Below are 27627 nucleotides of genomic sequence, written 5' to 3'. Positions count from 1 at the left end.
TAAAGGTTGCGTTCCTAAATAACACGCACGCTATGTTTGAAACTCGTGTTTTAGCCTACTTTTCACAGTTCTATGTGCGTAAATTGCCTGTTTGATGTCAGGCCTGTGTAAAAGAAGTCATGTTTTAATTATCACCATAAGCTATGTCCGTTGTTTGAATGACAACATGTGTTTTAGGGACTAGCTTGGAATTTGAGAACCAGCGCTGTCCACTGACTTCATTTGTTTTTGCATGTTGTGCGTTCACGCTGCACCTCACTGTGTGCTTCTTCACTCGTATTCAGATGAAACAAATAGCTAAGCATTTAGATTGAAATTCTTCTGTTCTGGAAAGTTACGTTTCAAAATAAAGAGCATTTTTGAGACTGGCATTCCGATTTTTAAATTTTTTTTTTTTTTTTTTTTTTCATTCTCTGGTTCAAAAGATCTCACGGGCCAGATATTTTTGCTTGCGGGCCGCCTATTGCCGACCCCTGGTCTATTCTGACGTAACTTCCATAAAATGCACACTGCCCAGCGTGCACGCTTGACTTCTGGACATAGCCTGGGTGAATGCAGGGCTGAGCCTCATGGTCAACACAACATAGATTAGCCTACATCTAATCACAAATCACTAGGCTTCAACAGTACAGTGGCAATTCCAGAAAATTGTATGGAGTGGCCGGGTTGGGGCACAGGTGGCACAAACATAACAAAAGTAAAACAATACAATGCAATATTCATCACCGTTTATTTTATAACAATATTTTTTAAATCATCTGACTTGGCAGCCAGCTGGCATCCTGACGTCAATTTGACATCAACAAGTAGTCAAGATTTTGACCAACATGTATGACGTGCATAAATATGCATAATTTCATTATATTTTGTAATGATTTCCTTGTGGTTGTAAAGAGGCCCAACAAAGGTATCAATCTAACATGTTTTTTCTGGTCCCTACATCTCAGGTCTATATTATTGACATTAAATCAACGTTGATTTGATGTCAGGAAATAAGACGTCAAATTGATGTGAAATTTATGTCAAAACAACGTCTGTTAAAATTTCTGAAAAGGTATATTATTAGCCTACTCATTGTAAATCGACGCGAGTTTTTCAACATCCTGACCCACACAGAGGGTTCCAAAACGGACCCTCTGCAGTGGACTCCGTGCGGATACGCACATCGAACGCGCCCTTTCCAGTCCTAACGGCTCCTTCAGTTTTCAAATTTCTCGTTGATGAAGTGGAAGACGAAACAGCGGCGTCTGAAGGCTCACTGTAAGTATGCTCCTATATGCTTTATTTATGCAGCTACCGAGTCTATCCACTGAAAAAGTACTTCCATAACACAAGTAACCTACTTATCTAGCTTTATTTGCTGATATTATCCGAAGATTTGCTGGTCTGCAGATATTGCTCATATTTACACACCAGCTACGGTCTAGCTGCTAGCTTTCGCAAGCTAATTTAGCCCACTTTAGACAGGGCTAAATCCTGTCCAACTAGGGCTTTGTTACCCTTTTAATGAAAGCTAAACTCAGAACTGAGTTTAAAATGAGCAACGTTTAATTTGGTTTAACGCTAACTTTGTGTTTGTGAACAACAAAAGTTGGCTTGCGTTAGTTAGCGTTAGCTTGTTAGCTAACGATAGCATTAAAGTTAGCTACAGGAAAACTTAACGTTATGAAAGCTTAGATGTTGGACTCGGGAGTCTTTAAGAAAACGTAGGCCAATTCGGATGTGTCTCAACATCATTTCTTTCTGGGAGGGAGGCTGATTTCACATTGTTCACCAGTCCGGGATAACGTTAGCTGCTAGCTAATGGTTTTAAATTATGAATGACGTTAGCAGTAGCCTGCTAGTTCTAATAAGGTAGCGCTAACCAGCTGCTGCATGCTCAAACACATACGTCATAGCTCGACATTCTCTGCTGGCAGCAACAAATAGCTTTGGGACTCGTGCTTATATTTTGTACACGTTAGAAACCAGCAAACAGGCCTACTATTCAATCTAAAAAGTCCGGTTTCCAGACGTGTTTCCTGGTGACTTTTTAGATTGAACTGTAGCTGCTAGAGATTACTCTCTAACTTTTACGAAATATAAATGCACAAAGGGCACGAGGCTATTTGTTTTAAATTTTCATGTAGAAATACTGTCGTCTACGAGTTCATTTAATGACATTGAACGTTCCTTGGAGTAAGATTTAACTGAGAAGAGGCAAAATAGAAGAGGCAGTTGTTGACTTCATGTATGTCCTTGCTTTGCCTTGGCACAGACCAGACACTTCGTTGTGAATGTTTAGAATATATGAGAAGAGGAGCTAAAATGATCAGCACCATATTCTGTGGATCCCAATATAATGCATTTTTAATGGGGTGTATTATTGGTTATGATAAATATTTGGCCATTTCTTTCTGATGATAAAAGTAATGCATATTTATGTATCTGTGTTGCAGGTCATTCACAAGTGGCTCCAGTCTGGTTTGGGGGTTCTGCCATCCAAGTAAAGTAAGCTTTACAGTTTTACATTTGATTTATTTAACTTTTGGTCTAAACATTAATAATAAAAAATAACCATATGCCTCTGTAACTGGTGTTACTAGTTCAGGACGAAGTGAAGGTAAATGTCAACATGCTTAAATGCCTTTGTCTGCTGTAATAAAACCCACCCTCTACCTCAAAAGCTCTCTAATGAAATGTACATTTATATATCTACGTTACAGGTTATTCACAAGTGGCTCCAGTCTGGTTTGGGGGTCTACGCTTTCTCATCCTGTCCTGCCACCCAAGTGAAGTAAGCTATACAGTTTTACATTTGATTTATTTGACTTTTGGTCTAAACATCAATAATAAAAATAACCATATGCCTCTGTAACTGGTGTTACTAGTTCAGGACGAAGTGAAGGTAAATGTCAACATGCTTAAATGCCTTTGTCTGCTGTAATAAAACCTACCCTCTACCTCAAAAGCTCTCTAATGAAATGTACATTTATGTATCTGCGTTACAGGTTATTCACAAGTGGCTCCAGTCTGGTTTGGGGGTCTAAGCTTTCTCATCCTGTCCTGCCACCCAAGTGAAGTAAGCTATACAGTTTTACATTTGATTTATTTGACTTTTGGTCTAAACATCAATAATAAAAATAACCATATGCCTCTGTAACTGGTGTTACTAGTTCAGGACGAAGTGAAGGTAAATGTCAACATGCTTAAATGCCTTTGTCTGCTGTAATAAAACCTACCCTCTACCTCAAAAGCTCTCTAATGAAATGTACATTTATGTATCTGCGTTACAGGTTATTCACAAGTGGCTCCAGTCTGGTTTGGGGGTCTACGCTTTCTCATCCTGTCCTGCCACCCAAGTGAAGTAAGCTATACAGTTTTACATTTGATTTATTTGACTTTTGGTCTAAACATCAATAATAAAAATAACCATATGCCTCTGTAACTGGTGTTACTAGTTCAGGACGAAGTGAAGGTAAATGTCAACATGCTTAAATGCCTTTGTCTGCTGTAATAAAACCCACCCTCTACCTCAAAAGCTCTCTAATGAAATGTACATTTATGTATCTGCGTTACAGGTTATTCACAAGTGGCTCCAGTCTGTTTTGGGGGTCTAAGCTTTCTCATCCTGTCCTGCCACCCAAGTGAAGTAAGCTATACAGTTTTACATTTGATTTATTTGACTTTTGGTCTAAACATTAATAATAAAAAATAACCATATGCCTCTGTAACTGGTGTTACTAGTTCAGGACGAAGTGAAGGTAAATGTCAACATGCTTGAATGCCTTTGTCTGCTGTAATAAAACCTACCCTCTACCTCAAAGCTCTCTAATGAAATGTACATTTATGTATCTGCGTTACAGGTTATTCACAAGTGGCTCCAGTTTGGTTTGGGGGTCTACGCTTTCTCATCCTGTCCTGCCACCCAAGTGAAGTAAGCTATACAGTTTTACATTTGATTTATTTGACTTTTGGTCTAAACATTAATAATAAAAATAACCATATGCCTCTGTAACTGGTGTTACTAGTTCAGGACGAAGTGAAGGTAAATGTCAACATGCTTAAATGCCTTTGTCTGCTGTAATAAAACCTACCCTCTACCGAAAAGCTCTCTAATGAAATGTACATTTATGTATCTGTGTTACAGGTTATTCACAAGTGGCTCCAGTCTGGTTTGGGGGTCTACGCTTTCTCATCCTGATTCTTGACATTGAAATTATATAAAAATTTGTCAATAAATGTTCATACTTTTGTCATTAATGTTTGATTTCGGATTTATGTTGAATTGACAGCGAAGCTTGATATTGAATGATAGCAAAATAGCATTAAAACATTGTATTCCTATGCATCAACATCATGACATCTTGACATCAAATAAATGTTGAATTGACATCAAAGCCTGATATTGAATGATATCAAAATAGCATCAAAACGTAATCAACCATCATGACATCAAATACATGTTGAATTGACATCAAATCCCGACAAAACATGACATCAAAATAACATCAAAATGACATCAGCAGAGGTCAAAATCTTGACATCAAATTGACATCAGTACATTGACGTCAATATGACTTTCATTCTAGACCTATTTCGTGACGTAATTTTGACATCAATGTTCGATGTCATATTGATGTCAAATTGATATCAAATGCCCACTGGGGCTTTATGCATTTTGCTAGAAGTGACAAATGCCATGGAGACACCATCTTGCAACACAGATAGAGTGGAAGATCGAGTTACTGACTTTTTTCCCCCTCTGGTGTGGGAGTGGCCTAGATGTGCTCTATCTCATTACGTCTAGGGCACTGAGCTGTCAATCAAAAACGCACTAGCCAATGGGACACACCCCTGAATACACTGTCAGGCGTTTTGTTCAGAACTGCACACAACAGGTCAGACAGCAGCATAAAGAAAGCTGGGAGCATAACTGCAAAGCTGGCAGGCAAAAGTTTGCTCACATAGAAAGAACCGGAAGGATTTGTAAAGGACATAATTGCCAAGAAAGTCATACACTAATGTTTTATAAAAAGTGTGCGTAAGTGTGATTTTGAAAGAAAACAACACGGTGAGGCAATAGAAAATGCCACTTGCAGGTCGTTTGTTTAGAACAGGAAATCACGTCACAGGACAATGTGACACTTTCACTTAAGCACTCTATTGTTTGCATGTTTTAAGTTTTACTTTTGACATGCCTCCATCTCATCCTGGTTAAAATTGAAGCACCGTCTTTTTTTGTCCATGCATGCTGAAACGTTAATATGACTGTTTACCATTAGCCTAATGGCCGTGTTTCCCACATTCGTTAAGAAGCTCTTAAGTGCTTAGATCTTCTTAGGAGCACTTTTAAGAACAATGTCTGTTAATATGATAGCCTACATGATGTCTTGCGTACATTCTAGGATTTCTTAAGTTAAGACAAGAGGTCTGAGAGGACAACACCAGTTTCTACACCTAGTAAGAAAGGAAATATTGTGTGCACACACAGATAGACCTAAAAAAAACACTTTTCCAACAAAACCAGGTCTGACCCCATGGCTGCCTGACTATTGGCTGTCCCTTCACAAGGCCATCATACTGTATGCCTTGTGTAACCACCAAGCTCTTGCTAAATGCATGGACTCATCATGGCTCTGCCTTCAATGACTGCCCTACCATCGCCTGCTGTGGTTCCCTGCCCGAATCTTTGGTCCACGCATCCTAGCGACCCATCACTTTCCGAAATAACTAATGGATTACTGGACAATTTATTCCCTACACTGGACTATTTGAACTTACATTGTCATTGTAACTTTCAAACTACAAATTACTTTACTGTAACTGACCCCAGGCAGATGGGTTGGGCCCTTGAGTCGTGGGTCTGAGGTTTCTTCCTATATGTATCTCCAATTCTAGGGAGTTCCCTGTTCCCTGTTCCCTGTTACTCATGGGCTCTCTTTGAATGTTTAACACTCTGTAAAGCGCCATGAGACATCTGTCATGTTTTGGCGCTCTATAAGTGAAATTGAATTGAAAATTGAGATTGAAAATTGAAATTCAATAGGTTTATTTGTCAAATCTTTGCACTGGAAATCTCCTTGTAGCCTATCATCAGTCAATAAAGTTTCTGTCTTATTTAAAAACTTTAGACTCGATCAATAACTTCTTGTTATTCAAGAAGTGTTGAGGTTAAACACCTATGATCCTCTATTTGGGTTATAAAATCATGCACTGTGCACGGCCTTGGAACTCCAGGGTATTTCCACTTTGTTCAATTGTTTGGTTAACGGCCATTTCGACCTAGTCAAGATTAACCCAAAAAGTATGCCTTCCCCTGGCAACAAGATGGTTGAATTTTCTAATTGGCTGTGAATATTTGGATGGGAGGAGCGCTACAATTTGTTTATCAAACCCCAACATTGCTTTCGATTTAGATAAGTCAGAACTTGAGGCGCGTGAAGACGAGCTGTGTTGTGAACAATTCCAGGAATTAAAGAAAGACATTATTCTTTCCATCATGAAAGCAGCATTTGTTGCCCTGCTGTTTGCCTTTATTGCCGTTGTGGCACAGGGGAAAACATGTAAGTTCTGGCATTTTAGATTTGTGTCGTATTTCCTAACATATTAAATGTCTAACTAACTGTGAATGTTTAGTGCGGAAATTAGGTAAAATTGTCTATCCTCAAAGTTAGCCCACACGAAGAACATGTGATTTTCAGTCGTAGTTTAATATGAGACTGTTAACATCGAAGGATTATTTGCGTTTTAGTCTTGATTAGGCTTACTTTCGAAATCTTGTTCGTGTTAGGCCAACGTGCATGTGATGGTCTAATGCGTTGCGTTGGCCCAAATCACGTAACGATAACATGTCATTCAGCCCATTCAGCCATAGGTTTTTTTTTTTTTTTTTTTTATCCAATAATTAACAACACAGAGGTATTATAGAACCAAACATCCAGCACAGTGGTAGCCCATTCCCCGCCATGTTGTGTTTTTAGTTGTATTTCCTGCTTGGTGACTGCATTGATAATCAAGATCTTCAGTAGCCTATTTAGCTGTTGTATTGTTGTTAGGCTTGTCACTTTGGACAAAAGCGTCTACTAAATACCAACCATCTGCAGTCAGGGTGATATCACACAGTCTTTATATGTTTCGTCAATCAGGCCATCCTTAAAAAATATCTTTGTGTATTGAAGGTTGATGTACAGATCTATTTTTTTTTTGTCAAAACTACAAAAAAAAGAAATAAAAAAAAAACCAAGAACAATTTTGGTCATTCTGATTAGCCTACATAAGTATTAATGTAAACATATTTGCATGTTGTGACGTCACTGACTGGGTCTTGAACCCGTGCCTTATATAGACCACAAACAATTTCAAATCTTTGTAAAAAAAAACACATTTGATGTATTGCAATTGTACCTGAACCCAAATTACTTTGAACAATGACTGCAAACATTTTCTTAACTGCAGCCACAGCCATTTTATTTATTTGTTTATTTAAAAGGGACAATGCACATCAATTAACATTCTTTGTTTACACTCAAAATGTAAATGTGCCAGAGTTAGCAAAAGAGCTAGTTTTCATCTGTAGTCCCTTGGCAGGTCAACACATCATCATGTGATCTTGTTATAGACAAGCGTGAACCATTGACAGTGCATGAAACAAAGCGAACGTATAGGCCATGGGGTGACATGTCTAAACCAATGGCGTAAACATAGATAACGTTACAGGTTTTTATTTAAAATGAAGAACATAGCCTATATTTGCATGTAGGCAATTTATAGTCACAATACTTTAAAATGTTTTTTTACATAATATAATTAATATTCATTAACATTATTTTATTGCATTTGTATTAGTTATGCGAAGAGTAAAAAAAAGAATGGTCGGTCTTAATGCAAGTTTCAAAATTGGCAAGTTGGTAAGACTAGAAGGAAAAATATATATTTGGGACGGTCCTAAATTGACAGGGTCGGTCGGGTTATGGCAAAAATAAATATTTTCAAGGATGGCCTCATAACAATTGTGGGTCATGTTCTGGGCATTTTTGCCTCTTCTTGTTGCTGTAGAAGCTGACGTATCATCATACTCTTGTCATTTTTCTAGCCCCTCCAAAGGTGCAGGTTTATAGCCGTAACCCTGGCAAGCTGGATGATGACAAACAAAACACCCTGATTTGCCATGTCAGTGGCTTCCACCCTCCTGACATCACCATCACCCTTAAGAAGAATGGGGTCGAGATTCCAGGAGCCCAGCAAACTGACCTGGCCTTTGAGTCAGGCTGGCAGTTCCACCTCACCAAGTATGTTCCCTTTCAGCCAAAGAAAGGGGAATCATACACCTGCGAGGTCAGGCACATGACTAGCACCAAGCCATACACCTGGGGTGAGTTTTTTCTTATTCAATTCTTTTGACTTGCCTTTTATAATGTATTGCATACATTATTTTAAATTATAAAAATGATTTTAAATTATAATTTAAATTTGTTTTTAGAATGATCTCTAAACTGTTCTTTTTTTGCTTTTGACAGAGCCTGACATGTGAGCTGTGAAAAAGGCTACACACTGACTCTTGTCTATTGGTAAGTTTGTAATAACCTGGCACAAGTGTCTTATCATTGACCACTCAGTATAAATTGTAATTGGGAGGCACCACCAGGTCAAAAGCGATCTAGTTTTGTTGTTTGACAGTAAATACAAATGGCCTAAAATGGACCTTTATTCACTTACGCTGATCTACATTTGAAAGTTAACAGGTTAATGCGGAGCAATATTGCTTTAAAAACATACTTTTATTGATCTCTTTCGTAGAGGGTATTACAAATTCAATCTTCATCTAACACAACCTTTTCACATTCTTTCTCTTGGTATATTAGACAATGGACAAATCCAAAATAATTACAAACTATTTTAAACAAATCTCACTCCGTAGCATTTACCATAGTCACCAAAAAGTAAACCAGTAGTCAGCAACAACAAATACAGATATGTAACTGAAACAAGCAACAAAAAAAGCAACAGCTAATAATCTACAAACAAAATCAAATTGAAAGTAAGATTAGTTGTATTTTCTCCTGGGTTTGTACTGTGGTTCTTTTAACACTTTCTCCTGTTTTCTCTGCTCTTACCTTCCTTCAAGGAAAGATAGATGGAAACATAGTATAGTACAAATCAGAGATAACAATATGCCCTATGATGTAGTGGTATAATTAAAAAAAAAAAAAAAAACACTGTAATAGTGTAATAAAGTGTTTATTTAACTTGTGCTGTACTGTTAACAAATATTGAAATAGATGTAATAGAACCCTTATTGCCATCTTTGGATGAGATCATTAAAAACGAAATATTATAAATGATATTTTTTTCCCACAGGGATTCTGCATTTTGATATTTCCTTGGATACAATACAATCATCTTTTCTTGTATCAAGCATGGACTTCTCAATCTCCACCCATACCTACAGAAGAAAACAGTGCTACTTTTAAGGAAATATGCTTTTTCTTCTCATAAATTCTTTTCAGGAAACTTTGCCTGCACTCCAGACAATCAGTATAGTTTGGTCATTACTGAACCTTTTAATTCAAGATATGGTTTTTCAAACTCAGTTTTTTTTTCCCGCAGCTTGTACCACCATTGTTTTAAGTGTACAGTTATTGGCAAACGTTTCGATTTCTTTTATAGCTTAGTGTTGGACATTCCATGACTTTATATTTAATTTTGTCTGTTTTATAGCGAAAACCTACTGAAAGCACATTCCCTGATTGGTATATTACAGTGGTCAATGCAAAATCTCTCTAAATTAGTTCAGTTCAATTAAGTGCTTAAGACAAAGTAAGTAGACGAAAGGAAGACAAAAAAACAAAGGAAGTACTATTTTGGTTTTGATGACTGACTGTATTATTATGCACATAATTATTGTGTGAACTGCAATAAAATGTTTCTTCCTTTTTAATGTCTTGTAATCTGTCTTCTGGTAATGTTTTTGCGCAAGTGTGTGAATTATTTAGTCTGGTTTTCACCATACTAAACTCAATCTTTTAAGATTGAACATTAGACTGGCAAGGCTTCACTTTGTTTCTACTGCACTTTGTGTCACATAAGTTTCGTTTTCGGCGCGTCACCGGACAATAGCGCGCCAGGAGTATGGCCGTTTCTGATTGAAGCCAAAGGTTCTGGCAGTAAACAGCGAAAATAGATCCGCTGGTTTCCAGCCTGAGCTGTCGGGCTAAATTTAAATTCCCCGGAAGTTCAGGCACGGTTCACCCAGCCTATGAATTATTATCATTGTGTAGGACTCTATTTCTGGGGGGCAGCGTGTGGTGGGACCATAGACATATTATAAATATATTTTAGAAATTCTTTATTCACTAACCTGCCCTTGCTGTTGTACCTGAAATATATTTTAGAAATTTTGTTGTACCTAAATATATTTTAGAAATCCTTTGTTGTACATTTCAGATATATTTTATTCACTAACCTGCCCTTGCTGTTAAAACTGCTGCAGTTACACCCATTCTCAAAAAAACAAATTCTGACCCAGCTTCACTGATAAACTAGCGCCCTATCTCCAACCTACCCTTCCTGGCCAAGGTCATTGAAAGCGTGGTGGCCTCACAACACACCTTTCTCAACCACCACAACCTGTACAAGCCCTTCCAATCTGGCTGCCGCTCTTGTCACAGCAGAGAGACTGCCCTTCTTTGCATAGTTATTGACCTTGTGTTTGCTGACTCTGGTTCCCTTAAAGGAACACTTCACCATTTTTTCATATTAAACTACATTATTCCCCTAATTAAAATGAGTTGATACATACCTCTTACGTTTCAATGCGTGCACTCACTGGCTCTGGCGCGCGGCGCAACTTTGATAGCACTTAGCTAACCCAATGCATTCATTAGGATCCAAACAGAGATGAAGGTAGAAGCGACCAAACACCTCCATGTTTTCCCTTTTAAAAAACAGTTACACGAGTAGTCACACGACCAAGTATGGTGAGACGAAGGAAAACGTGGTGCATTTCTAAGCAGGTCATATAAGAGGGATAACTATATTGTGTGGTGCAGTAATATCCTCACTGTTGCACTTTCAGTTTCACTTTGGAGTGAGGATATTACTGTGCAGAGTCTAAGTGCTCCCAATATTATTCCGCCACACAATATAGTGGCAGGTCTTTCAGTGCCATGGCCCCCAAACTCTGGAACTCCCTCCCCCAACCTCTTTGCGACTGCTGGGCAATTGTGTGCTTCAGTGTTGTCAGTCTAGTATTGGTAGAGAGATAATTGTGTACAGAAATGTTCTCATAAAACATGAAATTGTGAACCTCATCAGTTTGCCGAAAACATGGATTTTCTATAGAGTTGTGACTCGACCCTTATCTGCAGACAAGAATAAGTACCAGGCTAGTAAGTAAGTATTTATTTATATAGCACATTGTTCATGCACAGAGTACAACACAAGGCGCTCCACATGCAAGACAAATGCCGTATACAGTATCACCAGTGTGCCCATGGCACCAAGACATGACAAACAGATTTTCAAATGACACAAGTTAAAAGATAGTCGGAGCAGTGTAAATGTCAGCCTACCCGTGACACCAAGACATGCAAGACAGACAACAAACAAATTAACAAACACTAAAAAGTTAAATAAATTGAATAAATAAAATTCAAGACAATAAGAAACATAGGCTTAGCAACACATGGGCATTGGAAAGTGACGATGACTCGTTGATGTGAAAACATAATGAAATATGTCAATAGATGTTGGTATCAGGGAAATAATAACAGATTGGAATCAAACCTGGGTCCCTCTGGAGACCTCAGCACTGAGGTCCCCAGGTTTGATTCCAATCCTGCTCAGCTGCTTAGGCCACAGCTCTCCCTTTGTAGGCCTAACGTGTTGACCTCTCAAGGGACCATGCCAGCTATATGGTCTCAATAATTTAAATCTGAATATTCTCATATCTTCAGATATTTTTTGTCTGTTCTAAACAAACGTCTTCACAGTGATTAGAAAACTGTCCTTACTAATATGGTTGAGAATGCCAAGAGTGTGTTAACCTTTGCTTTTCTATAAAAGGAATTTGTAATAAGGTCATTAGTTACTTTGTGATATCAGATATCAGCAGTCAAGGGGGTCCAGTAAGTCATTAAAAAAACACAATTATAGTAGTAGGCTACCAATAATAGCCTACATGTAGTTCATTGTTATCAAATCAAATATAAAGGTCTATTCGGAAAACAAACGTCCCGAAGAGAAATCTGCCCAGTTCCTTCTACATTGCCTGCCATTGGTCCAAAAAACACTAAGGCGTGTCTGGTGGAACATACAGGAACAGAATTGCCTACTTTCGCTTTCGTTGTGGCTGGCGTTGCGCGCGGACAAAGGCAGACGAGTTGAAGAAAATATTGTTTTGAGTCGATCTTCGACGGAAAAAGGATGAAATATTTTCTTTGCTTTGCTTTCCTGTTCTACCTGAGCAGCTGTGCTCTCGGGAAACAATGTAAGTCACTTCGAAAACATACACGTAGGGGCCTAGTGACGATTTGGCTTGAGTTGACCAAGGCGTTAATAACACATCAACGCAGAATGCGTTTTTTGTCATTCTTTTAACGTAGGCTATAAGCAATTACGTTTTGTAATTTTGTCTATAGTAGTAGTTTGTCTAGGCTATGCACAGTATAATACAGTACATGCGGGGTTACGTGATATTAATGTAGCCTACACATTAATCTAGCCTACACAATGTTACATTTTAGTTGTTACAACTAGGCAACTCCAACGTCACACTTTGGCGTTGGCTAGATTGTCGTGTCGATTGTCTGGCTATCTTCAGTTTCACGTTAAAGGAGCACGCCAATGGGGAAATGCTTAGGATACATAACCTTTAGTTTATCGCAAGTTTATTTATCTAAGAGTTGGCATGTTCCTTTAATTTAGGAAAGAGTGGCAGGAAACAAATTAGACTGGACAGTCACCTAAACAGATGAGGCAACATTATGCAAGATGTTGGCTATCCTACCTGTATGAGTTTTGACTGTTAAGTAGGCCTATTGGGACAGAAAAGTGTACGTTTCCATAGAATGGCACATTTAATACATGATTAAATATATTATACACTTAACACAGTATTAGCATAGTGTTGAATGTTTGTCTGCCTATGTTTGTCTCTGTTTAGCTCCACCTAAATTGTGTATCCCGGAAACTGGGGTGACGCCCTAAATTGACAGGGACAAATTATGGTGAACAAAAATGTTTTTGAGGATGTCCTCATAACAATTGTGGGTCATGCTCTGATTTTTTCCCCCACTCTTTTTTTTAGCTGTAGAAGCTGAGGTATCATCATACTCTGTCATTTTTTTTAGCCCCTCCAAAGGTGCAGGTTTATAGCCGTAACCCTGGCAAGCTGGATGATGCCAACCAAAACACCCTGATCTGTCATGTCAGTGGCTTCCACCCTCCTGACATCACCATCATCCTTGAGAAGAATGGGGTCGAGATTCCAGGAGCCCAGCAAACTGACCTGGCCTTTGAGTCAGGCTGGCAGTTCCACCTCACCAAGTATGTTCCCTTTCAACCAAAGAAAGGGGAAACATACACCTGCAAGGTCAGGCACATGACTACCACCAAGACATACACCTGGGGTGAGTTTCTTATTTTTCAATTCAATCATTGTTAGACATGGACAACCAAATGAGCTACACCTGGTGTATTGATATCTTTCATTTGTTTTATTTAGCATTCATTGAATGATGTCAATTTGCAAGCAGAATGAAACACTTATTTTTTTTGGTTATTTGAATGATTGCTCTTACTAGAAGAAAGGAAGAAGAAATTACAATTCTAAATAGGATCTCTCCATTGTCTAACCTTCTTGACATTACAAGACCAATCATACGATTTTGACCATTTTTTTATTCAAATTTTGTCTTGGCCCAAACCCAAGTTCAACTTAAGATCTTAAATATTCCTTTTCCCTCTTGATGTGTTATTTTGCTCCTTATTTCTCCTAAAAGGGGGTTCAGAAACGGGTCTAAATCAAGTTACAGTATTTCTCAATAAGAGGTTATATACTTCTGTGAGAAATCAAGAAACCCTTCTTTAGTCATGTTTAGAATTGTTTTAATGTACATAATTCACAGTTGTTTTGCATTCTTTCAGAACCCGATATGTAAGATTGAGAAAGCCGAGGGGAAAGAAAGGTATGAAACATTTACCCTTGGACTTGGTACCTTTTTAGCACCATAAAACCTGTGATTCCTCTTGCAATTTTTACAGGAAATGTTTTTAATACCACGTTTTCTGTATATGAAGACAGCTTGTTTTTGCTCACAGGATCCACTAGTTGAAGTGAATCTCGTCTCATCAAAGTGGAAATGACTACACAACTTAAAGCAATGACTGTCTTCTCAAATTTTGGCTTAGAAAAAGCGAGTTTCCTATGCATTGCTAAAGCTATTGCACAGTAATTGTTTGGTGGTGGGACATTGAATAGTAACCACTAGATGGAGGTGTTGTTTAATATGCCTGAGAGAAAGAGCATGGCCATTTGGGTAAAAATGGCATGAGGGTAATAAAATCTTTATTTAATTTTAGGTGATTGTGCTTGTGCTCTACTGTATGTTTCAAGGGATATTTCTTAGCTCTAAGCCAGATCTACTTATCTGATCACATTGTAATGAGGGGAAACACTATAAGCACTTTTGTACATGAGGTAGTTTCACACTATGTGCTAGTGAATATTTTCTAAAAATAATATGTTAGAAGCAAGGAATATAGGAACATGGGCCAGCTCTAGTTTGATCTTCATTGTGGCCAGGTGAAGTAAACAGATTATTTTGCACTTCCCATAGCAAGACAATTACTTGTAATTGTTATTCTCTTGCAAATAAACAATTGTAAAGAAATCATCCCTCTCTGATTGTGATATTTGATGAATGTGAACTTTTGAATTGGAGCTAACTATAGTTATGCTGTGACTGATGAAGAACAAGTACACAATTCAAACGCCCAATGATTAATAAAAAAAACATTGCACTGGTAAGGACACAAAGATGAAACAATGTTAGAGTGGAATATCTAAGCATAACAAAAGATGCATTACAGATTAATGGTAAGTAGATGCTAAGGTCCAGATGTCACTAAATTCCAATACTAGGCCTACTATACTAATATACTCTAAGTTTTAAAGTAAACTCCTGAAATGTTGAATGTGGATTCATTACAACATCTATGAGTTGCTTGACTCTTGTGGGCTATTTTCATAAATGTTTCACTTTATTGAGAATATGAGAGATTTCGGTACAAGTCAGTACATTTTGCAGCGTGCCAAATATCACTCTTACAGTAAGTCAAAATACCTTGTGTCCATTCTTTATTCAGACAATATAAAACACTTGTTTCAGCATGGATTCACTGCAGTCAATCCTAGAAATTAGGAACAGCTGTCAGGATTTCAATTTCTTTCTGAATTGGGCTAACACATTTTATTGTTGAATCAATTTCAAATGAAATGGTAAATTGTCTAAAAAGTAGCACCTATTTGTTGTCAACTGAAATGCATGGATGCTAACTTGCATGATTTTACATTTGAACTGCACCTTTGAGCCGTTTACAAAATAGAATGGCCAAGGCAGTCTAATCAGTATGGAAAAGGAGTGTTTTCCATGCTAATCATAACAATTTTATTGATTAGCCTACTGATCTATTTATTTCTGTCTCGAAATTCTAGCCAGTTTTCTGTAGGTTTGTAATAGACTGTCAGAGGTCAGTGTGTGATAGCCTAGTCTACAGGTGCTGGCTGTATAAATAGAATATCATCAAAAAGTTGATGTATGTCAGTAATTCCATTCAAAAAGGGAAACTTGTATATTATATTCATTCATTACACACAGACTGATATTTTTCAAATGTTTATTTCTGGTCAGGTGAGTTTGCTGGCCAATTAAGAACAGGGAAATCATTGTCCTTAAAACCAGGTACTAGCTTTGGCACTGTGAGCAGGTGCCAAGTCCTGATGGAAAATTAAATCTGCATCTCCATAAAGTTGGTCAGTAGCAGGAAGGATGAAATGCTCTAAAACTTCCTTGACAGCTGCATTGACCCTGGACCTCAGAAAACACATTGGACCAACACCAGCAGATCACATGGCACCCCAAACCATTACTGACTGGAAACATTACACTGGACTTCAAGCAACGTGGATTCTGTGCCTCTCCTCTCTTCCTCCAGACTCTGGGTCCTTGATTTCCAAAGGAAATGCAAAATTCACTTCCATCAGAGAACATAACTTTGGACCACTCAGCAGCAGTCCAGTCCTTCTTGTCTTTATCCCAGGGTGTATTCATGGGTTTCATCAGGTCCCTTTCCACAGGTGTATAACATCAAGCTTCTTGATTATCAGTGCAGACTGCATGGTGTTTGATTAATACACCTGTGGAAAGGGACCTGATGAAACCCATGAATAGCCTACAGAACTAGACTGAGAGACCATTTAAAGGCTTTTGCAGATATTTTGAGTTAATTAGAGTGTGGCACCAGGTGTCTTCAATATTTAACCTTTTCATGATATTCTAATTCTAAGATACTGAATTTGGGTTTTCATTAGTTGTCAGTTATAATCATCAAAATTAAAAGCAACAAACACTTTAAATATATCATTCTGTGTGGAATGAGTGTAGGCTACATTAGGCCCACAAGGATATAGGTTTATTTGTCACAATACAGAAATTAAGTCATTACAGGCCTAGGCTACAAGTTCCACTTTTTGAATGGAATTAGGCTACTGAAAAAAAAAAAAAAAAACTTACTCCATGATATTCTAATTATATGACCAGTCCAGCACCTGTACTCGCGGGCACTTCAATCAGTAACCTGCCGCCGGGGATTTTAGGGAGATGATACGCGCGGCCCCTTTAAGAACTCAGTCGCTGACATTGACGAAATTTCCTGGTCTCGCTTGTGTGCAGTGTGAAATCAACAAGAGAGGCTCGAGGTAGGGTAGCCCTCTCCCTGGTCAGTCTGGTATTTATTATAAAAGCAACTAAAGCCTCCGGAGACCAGACACCGTTTTAGTATTTCAAAAGATGGATCCGAAACGGTGGAGCTAAATGGTTTATGTATTGACACCTCCAGGTCGAACCTTTCCGTTATTCAACAGCAAGTACACAAAAGAATCAATCAAAGACAATATTGGTGTTAATGAAACTTCGCTACGAATTAAGAGCTGGGTAAGGAACTTTTTTATTATTATTGTTTGTCATTGGGTATTATTAGAAAAAGTTATCTGCCTTATTCATATTTGTATTTTATCCGTGGCATTGCAAGGTTATTCTCTAGTAGTCAATCGCCCAACAGGCGACACAGGCTATTCGCTCATTTGAGCATTAGGCTACGAATGTTGCAAGTAATTCAATATCTAGGCTACTTCACATCTGCGAATAGTTGTCTTCATACCTCACTGAAAGACTGTCCGTTACATTACCTGCGATCTGAAGATAATCGTGTAGGCTTTCAGACAACATGAAGACACTTCATACATTGAATTAAACACTGGCCAGTCAGTCAGTAACCTACGTTGCTACTGTTGCATCCAGCTTGCAACCTGCAAAAGCCTACTCCTGCCGCTGCTGGTGATAGCAGTGTTTGTGGGCTGTGACATAAATGTTATTAGAGGGCTATATGACAAGTTATGAGGAGCATCGCCAGATTGACTAGCTGTTCCGCTGTACCGCTTGCGTGATGAGTTTATTGATTTCATTGAACATGTGAGTGTAGCAAATCAGTGCTGTAGTGTAGACTAGAGGAGCAGTGTGGTTTGCTATCCAAGGACAGACATCTGCTTGTAGCGCTTAATGTCACCATGTGAAATTAAGTCCATTTGATGGTGAACTTACGATAGCTTTCACTGACAACGAGTCCTGTTTCATCACAAATGAAACGGCCTTATCTGTGTTAGCTGTCAGAAAGCTACTAGTCGTGGTTACTGATGGTTGATGAGTGATATTTTTCTGAGAGGTTCTGAAATCTTGCTTGGACTAGTGGACAGCACTCATCAGCCCGAATGACAAACCCCAACTGACCATGCGAAATTTGCGAATGGTAGAGCCTACTTGTAGCTCAAGCTATGCCTACTAGCTACGACTAGCTTTCTAGTCTACAGCACTGATTTGCTACACTCTTCAGTCCTGACTCCTATCTATTCATATTTTTTCTATTTCTTATTTTTTCCCTTTGGGCATTTAGTAGCCTATGGACTGTTGCTGAATTGTCTGAACAAGAACAGTGGAATCTGAGGCTAAAGTTTTCCATCCTTCTGAGTTGATTTGACAACAACTGACCTAGGCTACTGGGAAGAAGTCACTTTTATAGAGTCATAAAACCATGCTGATTCCAATCCTCTATTTGAGTCCGCTCATCGTGTTTGCTGGTGTAGCCCAGAGCCATATAGAGATTATGCTCATTTTGGTCTCCAGACAAATGTTGGAGAATACGGTCATTTTAAATACTCAGGGTTGTACTTGTGCGTAGCTGGGATGTCAGGTGGGAAGAGTTGTCCAGATTTCACTTCAGTTTCAAGGTTTTGTCTAGAGGCAAAATAACCTAAAGGGAAGCAGAGGGCATCATGACTGGAGCATTGAGAAAAATGTCAAGTGGAAATTGAAACATTCCATCAAATAGACTACATCCCTTTTGTCTGCCATTGTGTTTGTGAAAATCATTTCATTCATTTGTTTACAGAGAGACTAGTGCCCCTGCTTCCTTCTCTTGTCCTTCTCGTCATGTGACCCTGAGGAGTGTAAACCGTAGTGTAATCTGGGGATTAAAGAAGAGACACACATTTAATCCTGCCACAAATGTCAAATCATATCATTACAGTCAGGTCAAATCACCAAATCTAATGTGAATATTTTGGAGGAATATTGAGTTGTATACTGAGTCTGTCCTCCACGGCAATGAGACAATAATTCCTTCTGTTGTCTCACGGATGGGTGTTTTTGTAAATATATGGCCTTTAAATGTAAATTATTATTTTATACGTTCTAAATCAGTGACTGATGCATAACTAAAATGGTGATAATTGTCATTTCCTGTTAACAATAGCCGATCCAAATAATTTAAGTTTGCTTACATTAGCAGTGATGTTGTTTATGGATTATATGTGTTGAAAAGAAGTGCATTTCAGCACAACAGTGTTATCGCCGATTGCTACTTTTTGGGAAATTAGATTATTTGCGGTCTACCCCAGAATTAGATAAAAGGGTACAGTACATGCCCTTCTCTAACAACATAGGCTATTCAGACACCATTATCTTATCTTAGCATGACTCACTGGAAGTGGATTGCACCAGTCAATCCATAGCTCCCATTTTGGCTAATTTCTCAAATAAGTTGGCCCGTTCCTAGTAAAAAGGAATGCTCTTTGTCTTCTTCCCCCCTCATCTTTCTCTCCATCTCCCCTTTCCTTGCAGGGTTTCTATACACCATGTTGAGGTAAACCCAAAGATTTTTTTGTTGAACATGCTAAGGCGGTTGGATAAAATCCGATTTCGAGGCCAGAAGCGAGATGAGTTCCTGGATATAGTGGAGTCCCCCAACACATCGGACACTGAAGGCAGCGATGACTTCCTGGTGAAACCCAGATCTTCCAGCAAAGACATGGAGGACCTACGGGACACTGTGAGTATCAGTGTTGCACAGTTACTTTTTACATTGACATGTATTCATTTAGCAGACTGTTGCCCATAGGCAACTTACAGATGAGGAATAACATTCAGTTTAGGAGACCTTGGGTAGGAATAACACATATGACCATGTGCGCATGTCTGCATACAAAATTGAATGATGCAAGTTTGCAGTGATGAAATTCTCCCACATAGACATATTATTGTCTGTTATGAATGTAAATGTTATAGCAGCCATGGATAGTTTTAAAAGTTATGTTATTTAGACTTGTGAAAAATGACGTCATAGGTTATTGACCTACAAACAATCAAGTCAAATATGTCACTGAGCTGGAAGAAAGCTGTTGAAGACAGTGTTGGGTGTTTATTATACTGTACTGTAGGTGATGCAAGAAATGCCATTTCTACCTGTGTGACCTTAAAAGAGTAAAGACGAAGCTCACTGTGCTATACTTCTAGAATTAAGGTAACCCTGGACAGGATCAGTGCAAAGGGAAGCTCAAGGCATTCTGTGAGTGTCATCTGAGGATCTCAACTGACTCACTGGAGTCACACTTTCCATCCCTCCTTTACTATTAGATCATAGATTAGCATAGCAGTACTCAAAATGGAAGTGTCATTGTATGCACTGATGCTAACGTTTTGCCAACCTGCTTATTCTCTCGTCACTTTGAGAAATGAATCACACTCCTTGGCAACACTTTGGATGTAGCTCTAGATTGTTTAGTATGTTGATACACAGATGAGGGGGTGAAGCTGGTCTCAAGAGTTGAAGCCAAAGAGAGTGGTTTATGTGTCATTCAGGCTTTATATCTAATATGTTAAAGGGGCTGAATGGAGAGCTCTTTTGTGCTGTGTCTTTCATATCAGAGATGATCTTTATTTCACTTTGCCTTTAGCTATGTATTCAACACAATATTTCAAACCATTGCTTTCCCTAATGACCAACCAGAAGCTGTTGACGCGTGACTCATTTCAGCAAGTGAATTCATGTTTACTGTCTGAGGTTTTTTGAGAAAGGCTTTGGAACTCAACATTGGTGTTGATTATTCTGGACTTTTCCCAAAGACTGAAAGTCATTAGTCATGGCATAGCACTGTATAATTGATCTGAGACATCTCACATGAGCTGACACTCTGAAGCTAAGTAGTCCATGATTACGGTGAGCCAGGCCAGTGGGTAGGAGCGTGGCTTAGCGCAGTGCTTCAGAGTGGGCAGGCTGCTCCTCTCTCCTCTGGTTATGTAGGAAGCAGCTGTGTGAAGTTCACTGTGGAGGAGGAATTTTTGGAGAAACAATTCTCCAGCAGTTGCCGGTTCTCTCTCTCTCTCTCCGTCTCTCACACACATTCTCTCGTTCTCACGCTGGGTAGTTTGCTCAGCCCCGCAGCCCTCAGTGCTGAGCACTGACTCAAACAGGGGCACTGAAAAAAAGATGAGGAGGGATTTGCTCGGGACGGGAAGACACAGGAACATTGCTGGGGAATGTCTCTCTCAGTGTTTTCCATCACGTCACATGTGGTCATCCTCGCCTGAGGTAAAAAAGGAAAGCTTCCCAAAGTGGTACATATGGTCATCACTAGTAATCCAAACACAAGATCCAGAAAGTCCCTGGCGATTAAGGATTTACTGGCAGCAGCCGAGGCCTCCTACATTGGGTGTTTCCAGAATGCCCATGGCCTTTGTGAACGCTTGTGTGTTACATCACGACATTGCCTAGCCTTCAGTTCTCAAATTCTCCTCTTGAGAAAAGCTTTATCTAACTACAAAAATGCACAACATTATTAGAGATACCGACCTTACATTTTCTGCTGATGCAGTAAAAGGTATTCACACACAATTTATACGGTTTATTTTGACCTGAAGGTCTTGAAATGTGTCATTATACAGTAGTTAGGACATTCTTGTCATTTGATTGGTCTTCCCCGGTGACTGACTTATTGACATTGCAATCACGTAGCAGTTTAGTTGTATGGCATGCACCACACTGGGCCTATGTGTTGTCCTGTGCTGCCCCGCAGCTGTCCTCCTGTGCCAATCATTTGGATCAGAGCTGGATGATTGCTCTCCGTGGATGCTCTGATTTCCTGTGCTGCCGTGTTGCTACACTTTGACTGATTTCTGAGCAGCATCCTGCTGTTGAGACTGAGGGGAGTGATGAGTCATGCTCCCAAGCCTCTGGTAATAATTCCCCCTCTCTCCCTGCAGTGTGTGTCTACTATTGCCATAAGCACACACACACACACACACACACACACACACTGTAACATGCACAGTCACTAACAGGCTTTTAAATACACACACAAAATAACAAACATTGTCCGTCTGAAAGTTCTTGCGTGTTTCACTTCAGACTGAAGCTTAGGTTCTGGGCATAATGATGTCGCACGCACGGTATTATTAATGATGTCATGCCATCCCAGGAGCCCCTCTAATGAGACTGGTTTCCCCTCAATGCATTAATGTCATTAAACAGAGGGCTGACTTCTCCAGCTGCTTTGCTAACAGTCTTTCAGTCCCAGAATGCACTTCAGAAGTATCCATCACCTTTTCAGTTTTTTCTACAAGGGCTCCTACGCTTCAATAGGTCTTATTTGTGCCATGGGCTGGACAAACACATAATGTAGATGCACAGTCATTTATAATTGCTTACTGACCAAAATGCATTCATTGTTTTTAATGAATTTAAATCAGGTATTGATTTGTTGGGCTTCTTGTTTCAGTATTAAAGTATGAGCATAAGGTAAATAGATTGATATGAAACAGATGTTTAGATTGTGTGAACAGATCTTCATGATGCTTGACTTTATCATAGTGGTGTTTTTAAACATGGTAGATTTGTGAAATCTGTGAAATTGTATTTATGGAAGATCAAGTATCCTAGCCGCAGTAGGTACAGTATCTCTTCTTACTCTAAGACCTAGCTGATAGAATGTGTGTGTTTGTGTGTGTACTCCCTGGATTCTCAACACATTCAGCTTTTCGCCCTCGCCTCATTCACGATGCAGACATCACGCTGTCCCATTCTGCCTTGCACTGAACCCTGCCATGCCACAAAAATAGACAAGCGCTACTTTTGTCTTTCCTCACCCTTCCGCTTCAAACGCTCTCCCTGTGGTTGTGCCTCTGTATCGTAGAGAGAGGGGGGGATGGAGAGGGAATGTGTGAGTGTGGGGATCCTTCCTGGTGGCTCGACAGGAAACACAATGGTTTAAGATACACTGCAGAATGGGAGGCAGACGGGCGGCATCAGGGAGCGGCTACTGCAGTCTGTGTGTGTGTGTGTGTGTGTGTGTGTGTGTGTGTGTGTGTGTGTGTGTGTGTGCGCGCATGTGAGTGGCGGTGTGTGTGAAAGAGAGAGAGAGAGAGAGAGAAAAGAAGGAAGAAGGGAAGAGAGCGAGGGAGTAAGAGTGAATGAATGAGGTAGGGTATGCTGCTACCGTCAGTATGTGTCTCTTTAAGGCACGGCGGGTGCCGGTCTGGTGTCTCTGCAGTGCCACTCATTTGCAGTACTCTGCAGCGAGAGTGCTCACTCTCTCATCCACCCCTCTCTCTCTCTCTCACACACACACACACATACACACTCTCTTCCATCCCTGTTCTCCTCCACACCCTCTCGTTCTCATTGCCTCTCCCTTTCTTTCACCTGACCGTGGAACAGAAGCCAGAGAGCGGAGCTGCTTTAGCCAGATCCCTGAGTCAGAGGGGCTGAATTGTGTGTCTGCAGTCAAATGGGAGGGCAGGAGCATTAAGAATGGTTAGCCTTTGCTAACTCGACAGGAGGCAGAACAGAGCATTGTGTGTTTCAGAGAGGCTTTGAGTGAGTCAAGAATCTTTGGTGAGGCTTTCTGTGGGGGTAGTATTTCCTTCTTTTGTTTTCAAGTGACTTCAACCCATATCTTCCCGCTGTTTGTCCATCTGTGTGTGTGCGTTTGTGTGTGTATAGGTTGGCTCAGGGGCTGCCAACATGGCTGCTGCCATCCAGGACTATCAAAGGAGTGAGGTGGATCGCCTAAATGAGGTCAAGGGTCATCTGGAAATTGCCTTACTGGAGAAGCATTTCTTACGTGAGTAGTCTTTTTTTTCTTTCTTTAAATCCCTTCTTCTGAAGAGCTGTCTTATTTATGCATGTGCTTCACAGAGTGAGAGGGCAACAGAGTGGGGAAGCAGAACGACAACAGAAGTGTGTTCCTCTGTTGTATGCTAGAGGATGATGTTATTTTGGTTGTGGCTTGCGTCTAGCTTCTGATTGGTTCATGCAGACTTCCATTAGCAAACAAATTGGGGAGCGGTTGTTATGTTTCTAAAGGGGATGCTATTGGCCTCAAGAGCCAATCATCTCCAGCTTGTGCTGTCAGCGGCCCACTCTGTGCGATTGCTTGTTTGTACTGGAGTGTTTAATTGGCCCCCATCTCACATCAGACACTCCGAGGTTATGAGTGCACTTCCTGTTATAATCACTTTGGTGTTGAGTTCAATACCAGTGCATGGATCTACTCTCTGATGGTCTTCCTCTCTACCACAGATAAAATGTACCTGCACTGGCAATTGCCATAGATGTTCTGTTCTGTCATAGATTTTTTTTGTTTTGTGTTTTTGCACTCTGTGGTTTTTAAACTGCTTGTTGTTTGGAAGTCCTGATGGAATGTTGACAGCCACCGAGTCTGAGTGAGTTGAAATGAGCCAGAGACTTGGATTCTCCGCTGCCGATTGGACTGTTAAGCAGAATTCATCCTTTTCTGACGCAAGCAGTGCAACCCCCCTCTCCGTCGCCATTATGTAACACGAACCACTCTCCAGCGCTCTCTCTCTCTCTCTCTTTCTCTCTGCCTCCGAGGCTTCTGGGGCTCCAAGAGGCGTCTTCTGCAGTGTGGGGTAAAGCGCGTTCATTAGAGGGCTGCTGCCGCCTCACAGGAGTGGCCGTCTCGCTCTCTCCGCCGCGCTGGCTCGGCAGCTGGACTAAGCCGGCGCATTGTCCGAGTGCAGCCCTGCAGCGCCCCGTGGCTGGCCGTCTGCTCTGGGCCTCCGCGCCGTCTTTAGACAAGCAGCCTGTGGGAAAGATGGGAAAGATGGGAAAGATGGGAAAGATGCTCGGTGGCGCACTGATACCAAAACATGATAGTATGGGCTGTGGACTTCCTCTCAGGCTGTGTTTTTACACAAGCGGTGTCGCTCTCACTGGTTTGTCTCTCTCTTTGTCTCTCTCTCTCACTCTCACTCTCTCTCTCTTTGTCTGTCTCTCTCTCTCCCCCCTACATACACACACACACCTACAACCACTATTTCTTTCTCGTGTGTGACATCGTGTCTACCTTTCACTCTCGATGGCTCATTCATTTTCTCAGTCCTCCTTCTTTTGATGTCTCCAGAGGCCTGTTCAGCACTTGAGTTGAGAGCCTAATGGAATATCTGCTCCATACACCCTGATGCTATCTTTAGGATGTAGTAGCTCTAATTATCGGCGCTCTAGCACGTCACTCCCAGCCTTGGAAGCTTTAATTGTATGCTGACCTACTTAGACTGTGTAGTAGCATGACAGCCCAATGCTATTTCCGTGTGTTGTGATTATATGTGTGTCTCTCGTCAGAGGCATTCCCACATACCCAGCAGCAATGGAGCACCTCTCCAGGTTTCCCCATGCGAGCTCCTGCTCAGTGGTGCTGATGCTCTTTTGTTTATGTGGCCAGTGGTGCATCTGGAGAGAGAGCTACCTCTCTTACAAAAGGTTTCTACTTTGGCTATTGGTGAATTGAAACAACTGCTTCTCTGCACCATGTTGGAAAAGTCCTAAGCAGATATTCACTCGGGCTTCCCTTATCTGTCAGGTGTAATTGGACTTTGGGGTAGGGAGGGGAGTACGCTCTGAGGCATGTGATTCCATTAGCTGCTAGTAGCGCTACATTGTGTGTGTGTGTGTGTGTGTGTGTGTGTGTGTGTGTGTGTGTGGAGGCACTGATACAGTCCAGATAAAGAGGATGCATGAGAGTGGACAGTGAGTGGACAGTGGAGACGCAGCTGCTAGTGTCCTGTGCTGCTGCTGCTTCTGCTGAGACTCAGGAGCCCTGATACTGCAGAAACCTTCCAACCCTTCTGCCATGTTGTGGAAGAATATGGTGGAAGAAGTCCATCGATTGTGTAATGGCATGCAAACAACAACAAAGTGAAGTCATGCTAACAACTAAATGGACTGAGATTAATGGGATTAGAAGAAATGATTTTGCGTTTATCAAAACATGAATAATTGGTGATTGGTCAATTGGTCAGAAGCATCAATAATTGTTCATATTTGAATGTTTATAAACAAAATAGGCACACAATTGTGCACAATAATTCTTATGCCCTGTTATTCTACTGCTTGGTTGAATTTCCCATTGTCCTGTTATTTTTAGCATTTTAACATACCTCTGAAGTAGCTCCAATTTTTTGGCCATATCATACTTGTATATTAATTAACTGAACTTTTGGCCTAAGTTTAATAAACTGTCATGTTGCATCCGAGCTAGAAAATAGACGTTCATATCATAACAATGTTGTAGCATATGATGGAGGTGGCTTTTAGCTAGTTACATGCCAGTGGGCTTATAAAAATAGCGATGTTTCAAAACTAAGGTCCATCAGAATCCTGGGAAATGCCCGCTTTACAACAGGAGTGATGGAACTAACGACTGGCCTATGGCCATAGCAACCATCCATTTAGAACTAGTGACAGCAGTTTGTCCTTCAAGTTGCGATGAGTCGATATGTGGCGGAAAGAAGTAGTTCTACAAACAAGACTGTTTTAGTGATTAAAACATTCAAATAAACACAACGCAAGTGGCAACAGTGGAATAAGCGGGATAATGGACTCCATGCCGTTCGATTCACGGAAAGAAATGCACTTACGAGGTGTAACGGCCCTTTGCGGTCATGCTGGGGCCGTTTTCCCACCTCTACCATTCATTTCATTCTGTGAACCCAATGCCGTGTCGCCCATTATCCCTTATATCAGTTATATTTTATGTAACTGTTGTGTTCCCTACAACACCGCATATCTATCAGAAATGGTGTGAAATTCTTCATACAGTAAGACGTGCAGGGGGGGATCACTGGCAATGCTCAGCATTCTTTGGCCAGCAGTGCAGCATGCTGTGTCAGGCACCGAGCGAGCGTCCTACTAGAATAGATCATGCATGAAGTGGCATTTAGTCAAACACGGTTTATCTCATCGCTCAATGTGGGTGTCAAGTCTGGAATAGCCTACTCGTAATGACCACTGTATTTCTGTGAGTTATTTCTCGTGTGTGTGTGTGTGTGTGTGTGTGTGTGTGTGTGTGTGTGTGTGTGTGTGTGTGTGTGTGTGTGTGTGTGTGTGTGTGTGTGTGTGTGTGTGTGTGTGTGTGTGTGTGTGTGTGTGTGTGTGTGTGTGTGTGTGTGTGTGTGTGTGTGTGTGTGTGTGTGTGTGTGTGTGTGTACACAGTGCGATAATAACAGTAAGCCTTGTGGCCCCACTCCCCATGGCATAAAAGTAAAGGTTTCATAGACGTGTCTCATTAATGGATTACTCCACTGGGCAAGCACTCTTCAAAGCTGACTCTTTCCATACCTGCCCACTCAACTCCGTCTCAGGCCTGCAGGTCAACTGCCGCGCTCATTAAAATGAAATGTTTATGTGTGGGTTCTCACCATGTGTGTGCTGGCTCATTTTTTTCTGTTGAAGAACTGCTCGCATTGAATAGTGTTAAGTTGCAGAAGGATTATAAAATGTTCCTGCTCACATTTATGAATATCATGCTTATAGGGTGTGAATGACAGAAAAGCTGACAGACGGGATGCTAAATGTCTGCTGTTATTTGAAAGAGAAATGTATGCCATCACATTCATTTGTGATTCATTGCCTGTGTGAAAATGTCCTCAAGCTTTAGATTAGCTGAATAGTTGGCTAATAATTCTGGTAACAAGGTTCTATCTTGAGTCTGATGTGTGTATTCCATGAAATAATGTC

At 40.3% G+C, this 27627-nt stretch overlaps 3 protein-coding genes and 1 long non-coding RNA gene across 5 annotated transcripts in view; all 4 read left to right on the top strand.

Annotated features, from left to right (window-relative positions):
• Positions 1–1159: 1159 nt before the first annotated feature.
• Positions 1160–2765, top strand: LOC134062344 (uncharacterized). Its single transcript, XR_009935440.1, has 3 exons — positions 1160–1260; positions 2439–2490; positions 2706–2765. It is a non-coding gene; the product is annotated as an uncharacterized LOC134062344 (long non-coding RNA).
• A 3619-nt stretch (positions 2766–6384) lies between these two features.
• On the top strand, positions 6385–9919 carry LOC134061889 (beta-2-microglobulin-like). The gene is made up of 4 exons (XM_062517708.1): positions 6385–6545; positions 8075–8353; positions 8499–8549; positions 9340–9919. Exons 1-3 carry the CDS (start codon positions 6482–6484, stop codon positions 8510–8512), a joined length of 357 nt encoding a protein of 118 aa, XP_062373692.1. The 5' UTR covers positions 6385–6481; the 3' UTR covers positions 8513–8549; positions 9340–9919.
• A 2384-nt stretch (positions 9920–12303) lies between these two features.
• On the top strand, positions 12304–14876 carry LOC134061951 (beta-2-microglobulin-like). Of its 2 annotated transcripts, none has more exons than XM_062517798.1 (4): positions 12304–12469; positions 13332–13610; positions 14128–14168; positions 14281–14876. In XM_062517798.1, exons 1-3 carry the CDS (start codon positions 12406–12408, stop codon positions 14139–14141), a joined length of 357 nt encoding a protein of 118 aa, XP_062373782.1. In that variant the 5' UTR covers positions 12304–12405; the 3' UTR covers positions 14142–14168; positions 14281–14876. The 2 variants fall into 2 exon arrangements, with proteins under 2 accessions (XP_062373782.1, XP_062373781.1); XM_062517797.1 differs by having other exon boundaries at positions 12306–12469; positions 14302–14876.
• Positions 14877–16885: 2009 nt separating this feature from the next.
• gramd4a (GRAM domain containing 4a) overlaps positions 16886–27627 on the top strand; it is a 32354-nt gene continuing 21612 nt past the window's right edge. The window contains exons 1-3 of the mRNA XM_062518104.1: positions 16886–17195; positions 19437–19644; positions 23593–23713. Of these exons, the coding sequence (XP_062374088.1) occupies positions 17167–17195; positions 19437–19644; positions 23593–23713 (358 nt within the window). The 5' untranslated portion in view covers positions 16886–17166. The remainder of the gene's footprint in view (positions 17196–19436; positions 19645–23592; positions 23714–27627) is intronic.

Source organism: Sardina pilchardus, chromosome 17 (genome assembly GCF_963854185.1).
Source record: "Sardina pilchardus chromosome 17, fSarPil1.1, whole genome shotgun sequence".
NCBI lineage: Eukaryota > Metazoa > Chordata > Actinopteri > Clupeiformes > Clupeidae > Sardina > Sardina pilchardus.
Note: the sequence above shows the minus strand (reverse complement) of the source record. Positions and strands in the feature narration are given on the sequence as shown.